The sequence below is a fragment of the Lynx rufus genome, unplaced genomic scaffold (assembly GCF_022079265.1).
Source record: "Lynx rufus isolate CCGP_SWC_20201006 ecotype Redwood Valley unplaced genomic scaffold, mLynRuf1.p SCAF_28, whole genome shotgun sequence".
Lineage (NCBI taxonomy): Eukaryota > Metazoa > Chordata > Mammalia > Carnivora > Felidae > Lynx > Lynx rufus.
The window spans coordinates 8,385,066-8,398,923 of NW_025814843.1; the positions used below are offsets into that span (position 1 = coordinate 8,385,066).

The 13,858-nt window shown below is 44.5% G+C and overlaps 1 protein-coding gene and 1 non-coding gene across 2 annotated transcripts in view; both read left to right on the top strand.

Annotated features, from left to right (window-relative positions):
• LOC124519698 (myosin-13) overlaps positions 1–11,613 on the top strand; it is an 89,815-nt gene extending 78,202 nt beyond the window's left edge. The window contains exons 39-41 of the mRNA XM_047090126.1: positions 7,821–7,923; positions 11,307–11,366; positions 11,522–11,613. Of these exons, the coding sequence (XP_046946082.1) occupies positions 7,821–7,923; positions 11,307–11,366; positions 11,522–11,613 (255 nt within the window). The remainder of the gene's footprint in view (positions 1–7,820; positions 7,924–11,306; positions 11,367–11,521) is intronic.
• LOC124519736 (small nucleolar RNA SNORA25) lies at positions 9,238–9,368 on the top strand. Its single transcript, XR_006964179.1, has one exon. It is a non-coding gene; the product is annotated as a small nucleolar RNA SNORA25 (small nucleolar RNA).
• Positions 11,614–13,858: the final 2,245 nt, after the last annotated feature.

Genomic DNA, 13,858 nt, shown 5'->3' on the forward strand with positions numbered 1-13,858 from the left:
TACTTTCCCTTAGTCATTTATTTCCTGGGATAAATAGCCCTGATTTCTCAACAGTTATGTAGAACATAACTTCCAGCTTGGTCAACATTTCTGGTACCACTCCTGTGAACCCTAAAAAATGCAACCCCCAACACAGGAGCGTGAAAGTTGTAATGTTTCTCCCGGTCTCCTCCCTAATTACATAAATGACCACTCTTTTTATTTTGCTTTTAAGTTTATTTGTTTATGTTGAGAGAGAAAGAGAGAGGCAGAGAGCGAGCGAGCACAAGCGGGGGAGGGGCAGAGAGAGAGAGAGAGAGAATCCCCAGCAGGTTCTACAGAGCCAGATTCGGGGCTCAGTCTCACGAACCCTGAGATCATGACCTGAGCCGAAATCAAGAGTCTGATGCTCAACCTACTGAGCCACACGTGCGCCCCCAAATGACCACTCTTTTTAGCAGCAACATCACATTGTTGGATTACATTGAGTGTATTGTCAGCTAAAACTAATTTTTAAAGCTCATTGCTTCATCACATAGGCAACACATAATCTTTGAAAATTAGAAAATACAAATAAAGAAAAGATAAACTTTAAAAACTCTCACAACCCACCACCTAGTGATAATCACTATAAATACATTCATGTAAAATCTTCCAGATTATTCCCTATGTTTATTATCTTGGATTTTCTATTGGTCATACACTACCCCCAATGTATACTACGTATTTAACTAGTACCCTCTTGATAGGTTCCTTATACTTGTGTTTTGTATCACAATTGCAAACAATGCTTGGATTGACATCCTTAAATAACCGTCTCTGAGTGTTTCTCTGACAATTTTTCCCAGCTTTATTGGGATACAATTGACATTTAACATTGTATAGGTTCAAGGTGTACCACGTGTTCATTTGACACATTTATATATTGCGAAATGATTGCCACTATGGCATTAGCTAACACCTCCAGCTCATGACATAATTACTATTTATAAACGTACTCTCTACTCCCAACGCGGGATTTGAACTCACAACCCTAAGATCACAAGTTGCATGCTCTACCGACTAAGCCAGACCAGACGCCCCATTACCATTTCTTTTTTGCGGTGAGAACATTTAAGATCTACTCTCTCAGCAACTTTGAAATAATAGAGTATTATTAGCTATAGCCACCTTGTGGTAGGGTCCCCTCCCTACGGAAGGAATCAAAAAACCCTCAAGGCAACTTGGCTATATGGGTACGTGACAACGTCCCTCACCACCTTGTAACATGAGACCACTTAGTCAGACTACAGGTTTGTATGTTACCATACATGGGAGACAAAGAAGTAAAAAATATATAGAAAGCTACGTCATGTGGCATTCAGGACTCAGTTCTTCCGGTGTGAACCCAACTGAGATGTTCCGGAAGAAATAAAGTTGCTTCCTGGAAAGAAAAACCTCAGTGTCACAACTCTCTGTGCGAGAATCCTGCTACAACCTTGCTGTACATGACATCTCCAGAACTTGTTAATCCTATAACTGGAAGTTTGCACCCTTTTGCCAACATCTCCCCATTCCCCCAACCCACAGTGCCTTACCATGAGGGAGAGAGAGAGAGAGGGAGAGGGAGAGAGAGAATCCCACACAGGCTCCTCTCTGCTAGCACGGAGTCTGGTGCGGGGCTCAAACCCACGAACCCCGCCACGAACCCCGAGATCATGACCTGAGCCAGAATCGAACGTCGGTTGCTCAACTGACTGAGCCACCAGGGGCACCCTGATTTCTTAAAAATCCCTAGAGGTTGAATTGCTAGTTCAAAAGATATGTGTTTTCTTGGGAGGCTTTTAATTATCTGTCACCAAATTACCCTCCAGAAACCAATTTATACTCCCACCAGCAGATTATAAAAGGCTTTAAGACTCCTGGAATTTTCACATGACAGCCTGCCATGCCGGGTGTCTGTAAGGAGTAAGTGATTTTAAGCTAGATGAAATACTGTATTTACACTTCTTTAATTTTGTTTACTTGGCTCTTGTGTCTCTTTGCCACCTGTTGGGATTATTATTACGTTAGAGATTCAGTCTTACCTCTTGAGAGTCAAGTAGGAGTTTGAAGAGTCTTAAGATTCAGTCAAGCATGGGAATGCTGAGCCATTCTGGTTTTGCATCACCTGCAAATCTTACTTAATATCTCCGTGGTTTTCATCCAAGTCACAGAGGACACTGTTGAAGAGAAGGTGGCCGTGGTGCCTGGGCGGCTCAGTTGGCTAAGCATCCGACTTCGGCTCAGGTCATGATCTCATGGTTCGTGGGTTCGAGCCCCGCGTCGGGCTCTGTGCTGACAGCTCAGAGCCTGGAGCCTGCTTCGGATTCTGCGTCTCCCTCTCTTTCTGTCCCTCCCTTGCTCATGCTCTGTTTCTCTCTCTCTCAAAATAAATAAAAAATATTAAAAGAGAGAGAGAGAGAAGGCAGCTAAGAAGCGGGTCCCCTGGCAATCTACGAAGCACGCCTTCAGCCTGAGAGATAATTACCTATGAGCCTACCTAACAACCCTGGTCGCAGTTTACATGGCATCAGCTCTTTCTCAAGGACCCACCCACGATCCAGCAACTAATTTGGTGGCTGGCACCTCAGGATGGGGCTCCAACATTATGATCAGTGTCTGCTCTGGCTGGTCGATACCTAGGGGACGTCAGTGGTTAAGTATTATTAATATCATGCTTGTATCCATGGACCGACTACCCAGATGAGACATGTTAGTAGTTTGCCACATTGTCTTAGAGATCTTGGTTGTTTGTGGGTTTTATTTTTTTGTTTTGAGGAAACGCAGTTAAAAGCTCTCAACCCCTTCCCACCTCCTAAAGGAGGAGTAGTTATTGCTGTGGCTTTTGTGTTTTTAGTACGCTTATATGTATCCATGAACATTGTATCCATGTATCCATGTACATTATGGATGTTTTTAATTTGAAAATGTTGCATGAGTAACATTGCATGCGTGTATCTTCCCAGGACTAGATATTGTGCTTTGAACTGTATCTATATTGATACATATAGATCTAATTCATTCGTTTTAACTCCTTTATAGTCTCACATTTATTTTTAAATTTTTAATGTTTATTTATTTTGGGGAGAGAGACAGAGCGTGAGCAGGGGAGGGGCAAAGAGAGAGAGAGAGAGGGAGACACAGAATCTGAAGCGGGTCCAAGATCTAAGCTGTCAGCACAGAGCCCGACGCGGGGCTCGAACTCACAGACCGCGAGATCATGACCAGAGCGGAAGTCAGAGGCTTAACCGACTGAGCCACCCAAGTGCCCCTGGATCCACGCTTTCCAAACCTTATTTTCAGTTTTTCTCTATGCATACACACTTCTTATGTATTTGAGATCATATTGTACGTACTGTTGTGTAACTCCCTTTTTTTTTCATTCCAACAATATAAGTAAACATTTCCCCCATCCAAAGTATTGCACGATGTGCTCTGCAAGAAAGGACATAGGATTCCAGCATGTCAAGCGCCATCATTGATTCAACTGACCCCTGGTATTTGACACGTAGGTTGATTCAAAATTCTTCACTATTGTAAGCAACACTACCAACGTCTGATTCAACATGGCACATGGTGACCCATTTCGATGATCGCCTCTCCAAATTCTCAAAACTTCATTCATGCAATAAATATTTCTGGAGTGTCTCGAATGGCTCCTGCACTGTTCTGGTTGGTAAGGATAAAAAAAAAAAATGAACAAAACGGACACACAAAGATACATTACAGTAATAAAATACCAACAATAGAATAATAATGGCGGCAGCAACCGCTTATTAAATGCTTGCCGTCTGCAGGACATCATGACCTTTGTGAGCTGTTCATCCACAGACGCTATTATCAGCCCCATTTCTGGGAGAAGGTCACTGGCATTTTTGCTCTCTCCTGCCCCGCCATTAATGCAGGCAGATTTGGTGCTGAATCAGTTGAATCTGACTTCTCTCCAAAGCCTATGAGAGGAGCAAGAGGAAGATGTCACCTGGTAAAGGTGGGGAGTCCCAAGTGAGAGCCTCTTTTCATCAACGAAGGAGACAAAGATCTACTTGGAAGATCCTTGACGAGGAAGGACATGGAACCATGCTCCCCATGAGAATACAGGCAATTTGTCTTCTGCTCGTTGACAAACATTAGATCATATTTTGTTGAAGAGCAAATTAAGAGGTCAAACAGGGGCACCTGGGTGGCTCAGTCAGTGGAGTCCCCGACTCTTGATCTTGGCTCAGGTCATGATCTCGAGGTCTGTGGGATTGAACCCCGTGTCTTGAGATTCTCTCGCTCTCAAAAATAAATAAATATGCGAATGGAAACTGTGCAGCCACTCTGGAAAACAGTGTGGAGCTTCTTCAGAAAATTAAAAATGGAACTACCCTACAACCCAGCAATTGCACTACTAGGAATTTATCCACGGGATACAGGTGTGCTGTTTCCAAGGGGCACATGCGCCCCAATGTTTATAGCAGTGCTATCAACAATAGCCAAAGTACGGAAAGAACCCAAATGTCCATCCATGGGTGAATGTGGTATATATATATAGAATGGAGTATTACTCGGCAATCAAAAAGAATGAAATCTTGCTGTTTGCAAGAACGTGGATGGAACTGGAGGGTATTATGCTAAGCAAAATTAGTCAGTCAGAGAAAGACAAAAATCATATGGCTTCACTCATATGAGAACTTTAAGAGACAAAACAGATGAACATAAGGGAAGGGAAGCAAAAATAACATCAAAACAGGGAGGGGGACAAAACATAGGAGATTATTAAATATGAGAACAAACTGAGGGTTGCTGGTGGGGCATGGGGTGGGGGGATGGGCTAAACGGGGGAGGGGCATTAAGGAGGGCACTTGTTGTGATGAGCACTGGGTGTTATACGTAGGCGATGAATCACTGGAACCTACTCCTGAAGTCATTATTGCACTATATGCTAACTAACTCAGATGTAAATTTGAAGAAATTATTAACTAACTAATTAAACTTAAAAAAATATCAGACAAACAAACAAGCAGAAATACACCCATAAATACAGGGAACAAATTGGTGGTTGCCAGAAGGTAAGCATGGGCAAAATGGGTGGGGGGGAGAGAGGGGTCCAGGCTTCCAGATGTGCAACAAATAAGTCTCAGGGATGAAAAGTACGACATCAGGAATATAGCCAATGGTACTGTAACCGTGTCATGCGGTGACAGGTGGTAGGTATACTTGTGAGCGCTGGGTAACGTGTAGCCTTGTCGAAGTCACATCAAACGGGCGATAAAGGAGGAGCATAAGGAAACTGCAAGCAGATTACTCCTCTCAGCTCATAACTGGTGCCACAAAGAAACTTTGTTGGGGCACCTGGGTGGCTGAGTCGGTTAAGGGTCAGACTTCAGCTCAGGTCACGATCTCGCGATGGGTGCATGGGATCGAGCCCCGCGTGGGGCTCTGTGCTGACAGCCCAGAGCCTGCTTGGGATTCTCTCTCTGCCCCTCCCCGACTCACATGTGCACACGTTTTCACCTGAGCGCACGCTCTCTCTCCCTCTCTCAAAACAAAGGTTAAGAACAAAAAAATTTTTTTAAAGGTGAATATTCACATGTACGGACCGACTTGAAAAATTCTTTCAAACTTTAGAGGAAAAGAACAAAGAAACCAAAACATGATGAAAGAAAAGCATAGTCATGGAGGGCACCAAATGGCCATAACTATACCTTTTTTTTTTATTATTATGGTGCAAAGACAGTAGAAACTTAAAAAAAAATCGTGCCACTTAAAATTAATTTAAGTAAACTCAGACGAGCATGAGAAACTTCTGGAATCAGAAACCATGAAGAAATATTTCTAAATATGAAATGCAAACAAATATAAAACATCAAGGTTATCAGATGAATATATTGGGTTAAATTGGTTGAAGTTTTGTTTTGCTCATGGGCTTGAATATTTCCTGAAGCAAATCCTTAGGAATAGGATCACCAACAAATACAGATATTCACAAGATGCTGTTAGAAGCATGAGCCAACAAGGAAGAATCTGCAAAAGTAAACATTCATACAGAAGAAAATTCTATAAAACCGTTATGTCAAGGTTTGATTTTGAATAGTGAACTAAGACATGACTTTTGTCTGCTTTTTTACTTGTCTGTGTCTTTTTTCCTTTTTTAACACTTAATACGTGTTACTTGTATCATAATAACAAAATGTAATTTAAATTTTTTTTTAACGTTTATTTATTTTTGAGACAGAAAGAGACAGAGCATGGATGGGGGAGGGTCAGAGAGAGGGAGACACAGAATCCGAAACAGGCTCCAGGCTCTGAGCTGTCAGCACAGAGCCCAACGCGGGGCTCGAACTCACGGACCGCGAAATCATGACCTGAGCCGAAGTCGGTCGCTTAACCGACTGAGCCACCCAGGTGCCCCACAAAATGTAATTTAATAAGCAGGTGTATGGAAGGTAATTGCAGCCAAACCATTACTGGGTCTTTTCTGGAAAACCTCGTCCATGGTGAAAACAACTTGCTTAATTCTGAAGGGCTAAGTTAAAAGAGAGCTTGACTCCCAGCCAGACCCTCACAATCAATGAGCCTCATCATGGTGGCCGGCCTCCATCAACCCCCAATATCCCTGCCTCCTGGTGTTCTTGCTGTGAGATAGCTCTCCTCCCACACTGTAAGAGGGTTGGTCTGTGAGACCAACAGATACGGCAGAAGATAATGTATGTCACTTCTGAGATTAAGTTATAAAAGACAACTTCATCTTGGTTATTCTCTTTCTTTCAGGTCAGTTGCTCTGGGAGAAGTCAGCTGCCGTGTCATGAGCAATCCTCTGGAGAGGCCCATGCAGCAAGGAATTAAAGCTCTGGCCAATGGGCATGTGAGCACACCATCTTGGACGTGGTTCCTCCAGCCCCAGTCAAGCCTTCATATGATGCGTGTCCAGCTGACATCCTGACTGAAACCACATGAGAAACCTTGAGCCAGAACCACCCAGTTGGTTCCAGACCCTCAGAAACGATGTGAGATAATAATAGTTTGTTGCTTTAAGCTGCTAAGTTTGGGAGTAATTGGATCCACAGCAATAGATAACCAATATACCCTTTCAACCTGGACCATGAGCTTTAAAACACCAGGAAGAGGTGGGGCGCCTGGGTGGCGCAGTCGGTTAAGCGTCCGACTTCAGCCAGGTCACGATCTCGCGGTCCATGAGTTCGAGCCCCGCGTCGGGCTCTGGGCTGATGGCTCAGAGCCTGGAGCCTGTTTCCGATTCTGTGTCTCCCTCTCTCTCTGTCCCTCGCCCGTTCATGCTCTGTCTCTCTCTGTCCCAAAAATAAATAAACGTTGAAAAAAAAAATTAAAAAAAAAACAACACCAGGAAGAGGTAAGATAACGGGAAGGGAGACAAAGGAGGATGAGGGGGATGTCTTTGAGAGGGAGCAGAGTTCTTGAGGAAGTAATTATATCTTCAACCATCGCTCCCATGCCATGAAGTATGGGGACTCTTGACCTGTCTTCTCAAACTGGTGAGCTCCAAAGGAAATATGTCTGTGAGGTAGGAGAGTCTGGAATGGGGACACGTAACCCCTTTTTTTCTGGAGTCACTTATTGGCAGTTGGCACCCCACTGGTGTATATGCAGTTGTGGGGTACTGCACTTGGCAGAAAGAGGATGGAGCCTCATGCCTGGCATTTCATACAAGAAGACCCTTAGGAGAAGTTCTGCCATCTTGGGTAAAGGTGGACTGAGTCAGGAAAGCCAGCCTTGGTGACCAAGGAGGGAGTCTCCCCGCTGACAGTCAGAGTGGCTGAGGGTCTGCAAGCTTGACCACCAGTCTTTGAAGGTCCACCCAGCCTGGGACTTTGGACAGACGTACTGTCAGGGTCATTGCCTACACCAAGTATGGCATCACAGCTGAATCCTACCTGGATTCCCCACACAGGTTGATCCAGACAAGTGAGCCGGACACTGAGGGAGGGACTGGTCAAACAGAGAAGGCTGGCCTCGCAGAGAGAGGAGAGATCCTTGTCACTTCCCACAAGGGGACCCTTGGAGCAGACAGGAGGGGCTGTTAGGAGGAAGGGAAAGGGCACCAAGGGACAAGGCTGTCTTCTGCTTCCCGAGCCCCGGGCAGGGGGTCTGAACCAGACTGCAATAGAAAATACCAATATCTGAATGTGACAGAATGTTTTCTTGAAATGAAACTATTTAAAACCGGAAGTGGCTGGACATAGCTGATATTTATAAGACCGGGCTAACTTCATGTTTTCCACTGCTGAGCAGGAATCGGTTTTTGTTTTTTGTTTTTTGGGTTTTTTTTTAGAGAAAAGGAAGTACGTTTAAAAATAAAACAAACCTTTTGTTGGCACAGGGCTAGATGGAGACCATTCAATTAAAGCTATTAAATGAGCAGTGAGACCTGAGGCATATATCCGACTTCCTCTTGAATGTTAAGTTGGTCAAGTTCCCTATGTGGGCACGCTGCATTCTTCCAAGAACTTCCGCAATTATAAATGCAGATTAAAAAAAAAAATGTTTAGAGTCTCTTGCCCCTTGTGAATACCATTCCTTCTCCGACTCTACACCAACTGTCCAACGGAAACTTTTGTGATGGTGTGGGAATGTCTTGGGTCTGCCCTGTCCAATATGGCAACCGCTCACCGCACGTCCCTACTCAGTGCTGATGCCAAACAAGGGACTGACTTTAAAATTGTATTTTTTAAAAGACTCTTTTAAAGTTTTTATTTATTTATTTGAGAGAGAGAGAGAGAAGGATAGGGACAGAGACAGAGTGAGAGAGAGAGAGAATCCCAAGCAAGCTCCACACTGGCACAGAATCCAATATGGGGCTTGATTTCACGAACGTGAGATCATGACCTAAGCCAAAATCAAGAGTCGTATTAGCATAACCGACTAAGCCACCCAGCTGCCCCTAAAACTGTATTTTCACTAATATAAATGTACACAGCCAGATGTGGTTAGTGCTACCATATTGGACAGAACAGTGAGAAAGGGAGTCAGACATATTTCTTTCTACTGAACTTTTGGAAATCTGGTTTCCGACATCTGGGGAGCATCTTTGTTGGTTTGCAATCTCTGATTCCGCAGAGACAGGGACACATTGGCTCAAGAGTTCTGACACTTCCATACCACCCACCAAATTCTTCCCGATGTGTCCTCAGAATCAAATTAAGGAGAGCATTCACAGTAATGTTTACAGGGGGAAAATCTGAGCACAGACTGGATTCCGACAACATTAAGAAATTACTTAGGTCATTTCAAAGAGGGATTCAGGGACTGAAACCAAGAGCTCTTCACTCTGTGACCAAATATTGAAGTTTTCCATTGGATGTAATCGTTACTCGACCAACAGGGCTGTGGTTTCCGGAGGAGGTGGAAGATAAAAAAGAAACAAATTACTAAAATTGCACGCTGCCATATTTACAGATAAAATAATGTGCTGTCTGCGATTTGCTTTAGATAATGGAGTGAGGCGTGGACAGAGGAAATAAGATTGGTTGATAATTGTTGAAGCCTTGTGATGGGTTCATAGCTTCCCTTAGATTAGTCTCTCTCATTTGACATGTGTGTACTTTTTTTAATTAAAAAAGTTAAGAGCTTTAAACAAAATGGGAAAGTGCCTCTATTATGATATCAAGTAGAAGGGGAAAAAGAGGGGCGCCTGGCTGGCTCAGGTGGTGGAGGGTGCAACTCTTCATCTCAGGGTTGTGAGTTCAAGCCTCATGTTGGGTGTGGAGCCTACTAAAACAAACAAACAAACAAACTACTAAGAAAAAGAAAAGAAAAAGAAAAGAAGGGTAATATGCAAGCCACAGAAGCCTAAGCACACAATAAAATGAGGAATTTACACAAATGAAAGGAAATACGCAACATAATGTAGTGGTTAGGATCCAGATGGCTGAGTTCAAATCCTGGCTAGAACACTGACCTCATTTCGGGAATTTTTTTAGCTTTGCTCAATCTCCATCTCCTTATCTATGGAATGAGGATCATTCTGGAATGTCCCTCTTAAAATTGCAGTGAAGAGTACGTGAACCTATTTATGAAACACTTGGCCAGCATCTGGCATGAAAGTCCTATCCCTTATATCTGGGACATGGATTTATAAGTGACCCTGTATCGTGGCCTTTGGGACATGTGTTAGGAAAGCATCGTCTAGAAGCTTCCTCGGGCCCGGTGGGGAGGGAGGTGGGGCAGGTGGAGCGGGGTCTTGTGTCTGTGTTAGTCCTGACCCAAAAGCCTTCCACACTGATGGATAGACCTTCTTCTTTTTATTTATTTATTTATTTATTTATTTATTTATTTTTAAGTTTTTTAATTAATTTATTTTTCGAGAGAGAGCACAAGTCGGGGAGGGGCAGAGAGAGAGGGCGAGAGAGAATCCCAAGCTGGAACTCACGAACCGTGAGATCACGACCTGAGCCGAAACCAAGAGTCGGATGCTTAACTGGCTGAGCCACCCAGGCACCCCTATCTGTTTAAGTAAACTCTACACCCAACATGGCGGGGTTGAACTCATGACCCCGAGATCAAGAGCCACATGCTCTCCCAATGGAGCCAGCCAGGCGCCCCTGACAGACTTTCTTTGCAGGAGCTGTTACACACTTTGCCCTTTCCATTAGATTTGCATCTTTTAAACAACATGTATCCTTCTGTTGGCCCTGCTAGTCATGAATCCCCTCCAAGTGGCAGTGATGTTTATGAAATTACGTTTCGCTTCTTTCAGTAACATGAAAATCTTGCCTTATCCATTCCCTATACCCTTTGCATTGGGAGATACACCTGTAAAACCATAAAGTTCTAGTCTCTATTTTTGCTCAGGAATAATGACACTGTCTCTGTTATCTGTTCTGGACTCTTGCACCAAGACTGTTTTCCATTTTCTCCTCAAGTATCCGTGGCAGTAAGTCGACTGAAACCACACTAAACCAGAGGGCTGGGAGGGAGAATATTGGCTTGTATAGTTGAAAAGTCCAAGCAATAGGGTTAGCTTCAGGCACGGTTAAATCCAGGTGCTGTAATGTTTTAAGGTGTTTCTCTCTCTCTCCATCATCAGGCTCAGCTTTCTGCTATGTTGACCTCATTCTCAGTCTCCTTAAAGCAAGGTGTCATCCAGCAGCTCCAAACATATAATTGATCACCTTACCTCTCTAATAGACAAAGAAAGAACACGTCACTGCCAGCCATTTGAGCAAAGTGCCAGTGACAACTCTCATTGGTCCAGATAGGGTCGTGGGGCCACCTCTGAATCAATCATTGAAATTCTGGTGACTTTTTTTGGTGCTAAAAGATGGGATGAAACCTCTTTGGCCACATAGACCATGAGAAAAAGACGGATGGTTTCCCTTCCAAGATAAAGAGGCTGTTGAAAGAAGACGGTAAGTGGATGCGAACAGACCAAAGCAACAAGTGTCCGCTCCACATCCCATAACAACCTTTTTTCGATGCCCTTTGATGCCATTGGGATATCTCCTGCCAAACGCATTCTTCTCTAACTTTATGGCCAGTGGTCCTGTATTCGCCTCTTGCCCAGGAAATGAAATCTTCTTCAACACCATTGACATCACCAGCTGCTCGCTTCCCATGTCCTCTTCTTTGTCTTCCAAAGTCCCAGCCATCCGCTGAGTGAAAAGATAGAATACCACCTGTATCCCCGCCCCTCCACCCATCCTTCGGAGTCCGTTCGGAACTGCAAACCTTCCCGAGACGTCGTTCAGGGTTCCTTTGGCCTCACCGTTCCTCTACACGTGCATCAGAAGGAGTCCTGCCTGCACATTCTGTGCAAATATTCCATCCTGGCCCATACTTGTGCTCCAGAAACATATGCCCCCGCCAGCGTGCTGCACCTGGTCTCAGAAGGGAATCTGCTTATTCTGGGGATGCACAAGTTTGTTTGTTTTTCACCCGGCCATGTCTGCTTCTCTGATATGTGTAATCCTACAGTACCTGGCATGGTGCTGAGGACATGCCATATATTCAAGGATTCATGCCCTGTTTTCCTTCTTGCCCTATCCAAGGGCCCTCAAAAAAACTCCAAACAGACCAAACAAAATAAACTAAGCTGAATTTGGAATCAGGAAAGAGATCCTGGGACTTCATCTGTAATGTATTTTTCAAGCGAGGCGGTGGGGTATGTGACTGCTTATTGTATTATCGACGAGTCTTCTGAAATGTTTCATACATTTAAAAGTTTGCAGGTTGCAACTCAAGCTGACCAACCGAAAAGCTAATCCGATCATGTCACAACCCGCGTGGCTCCCCACAGCTCACAGGAAGACAACAGACGTTGTTGGCATGTGAGGTCCAAGATGTGGTCCTATCTTCCTTTTCCTTATTTATTAAAGATGAACGTTTGTGTCCCGACCCTACTCTGCCACCAAAATGTTACTATGTTGAAGCTCTAAGTCCTAATGAGATTTTTTTAATGTTTCTTTATTCTTGAGAGAGAGAGACAGAGAGAGAGACAGAGAGAGAGAGAGAGAGAGAAAACGAGCAGGGGAAGGACAGAGACAGAGGGAGACACAAAATCTGAAGCGGGCTCCAGGCTCCGAGCTGTCAGCACAGAGCCCAACGTGGGGCTTGAACTCAAGAGCCCTGAGATAATGACCTGAGCCAAAGTTGGATGCTTACCCAACTGAACCACCCAGGCACCCCAAGAAGATTGTTTTTGAAGGTGATAGTGATGAGGATTTTTGAGGTGATGGTGGGGTTCGTGGGGTCTGGAGCCGACAGCCAAAAAAGAATCCTTGAAGACATCTTTTGGTGCAAAAAAAGTGATTTTATTAAAGCATGGAGACAGGACCCGTGGGCAGGAAGAGCTGTCCCAGACCCTGTGGAGAGAAGGGTTATACATTTGGGAATTGGGGGAGGTCAAGTCCAAGGGAAGTTTCCAGTGAGATTTTCATATGCTAACGACTCTCAGGATCCTGGAGGCCTGGCTATGGTCAAGCTAAGGTAGAGCGTTAGCATTAAGACCACAGGGAGTTCCTGGAGAAACGTTTTACTCTGCCGGCCTCAAGTATTTGTCAATGGGCTGCAGGTTATAAGGACATTTAATTTTACCTGCCGTTTCCTTCTGCCTTTGTTCCCACATCACTATGGAGGGTGATGTTGAGGCTCCAAGGAAACTGAGTCTACAGTTTTCTGGAGATGAGGCTATTGATAAGACTGGCTTTTTCTTGCGATTTACTAAGATGTTTGTAAACTGATGGAGACCCACCCATGTCCCTCAGGACTGTGATCCCTATCAGTTAACCATGTGTTTTTTCCCTTTTCCTTTTTCCTTATAGCACACACATCCCACTTGGGGGCCGGGGGGTGTTTCCGGCCTGTCAGCTTGCCTTATGCTCCCTCATCAATACGGTTAAATGGGGTCAGTCAAATGGAGTCCCCGTGATGGGATTCGTGTCCCTGTGAGAAGATGAAGGGACACCAAAGCGGGGACAGTGAGAAGGTGGCTGTCTACAAGACGGGGGGGAAGCTCTCACCAGACCCTGAATCTGCAGGCACCTCGATCTTAGACTTCCCAGCCTCCCGTGGGAAATAAGTATCTATTGTTTAAACACGCAGTCCAAGGTATTTGAGTAGAACATCCCCAGCCGACAAAGACCCCCTCCCCACCCTCAGCTGTGGTTTCAGGCGTCTTGAATCGTTCCCAGTTCCCTGCCTGAATGGACTATGTTCTCTCTCAACTGGGTGTTTTGGAGTCTGCCTTCTCTCCCTTTTCCCACATAGATACCTCCTATTTACTCATTGCATTTGTTTGAGGAGGCTAACAAAGAGGTCCCAGAATGCAGTAGCTTAAAAAGCATTAAGTCTCTCAGATGGCTGGCTGGCTCAGTTGGTAGAGCACGCAACTCTTGATTGCAGG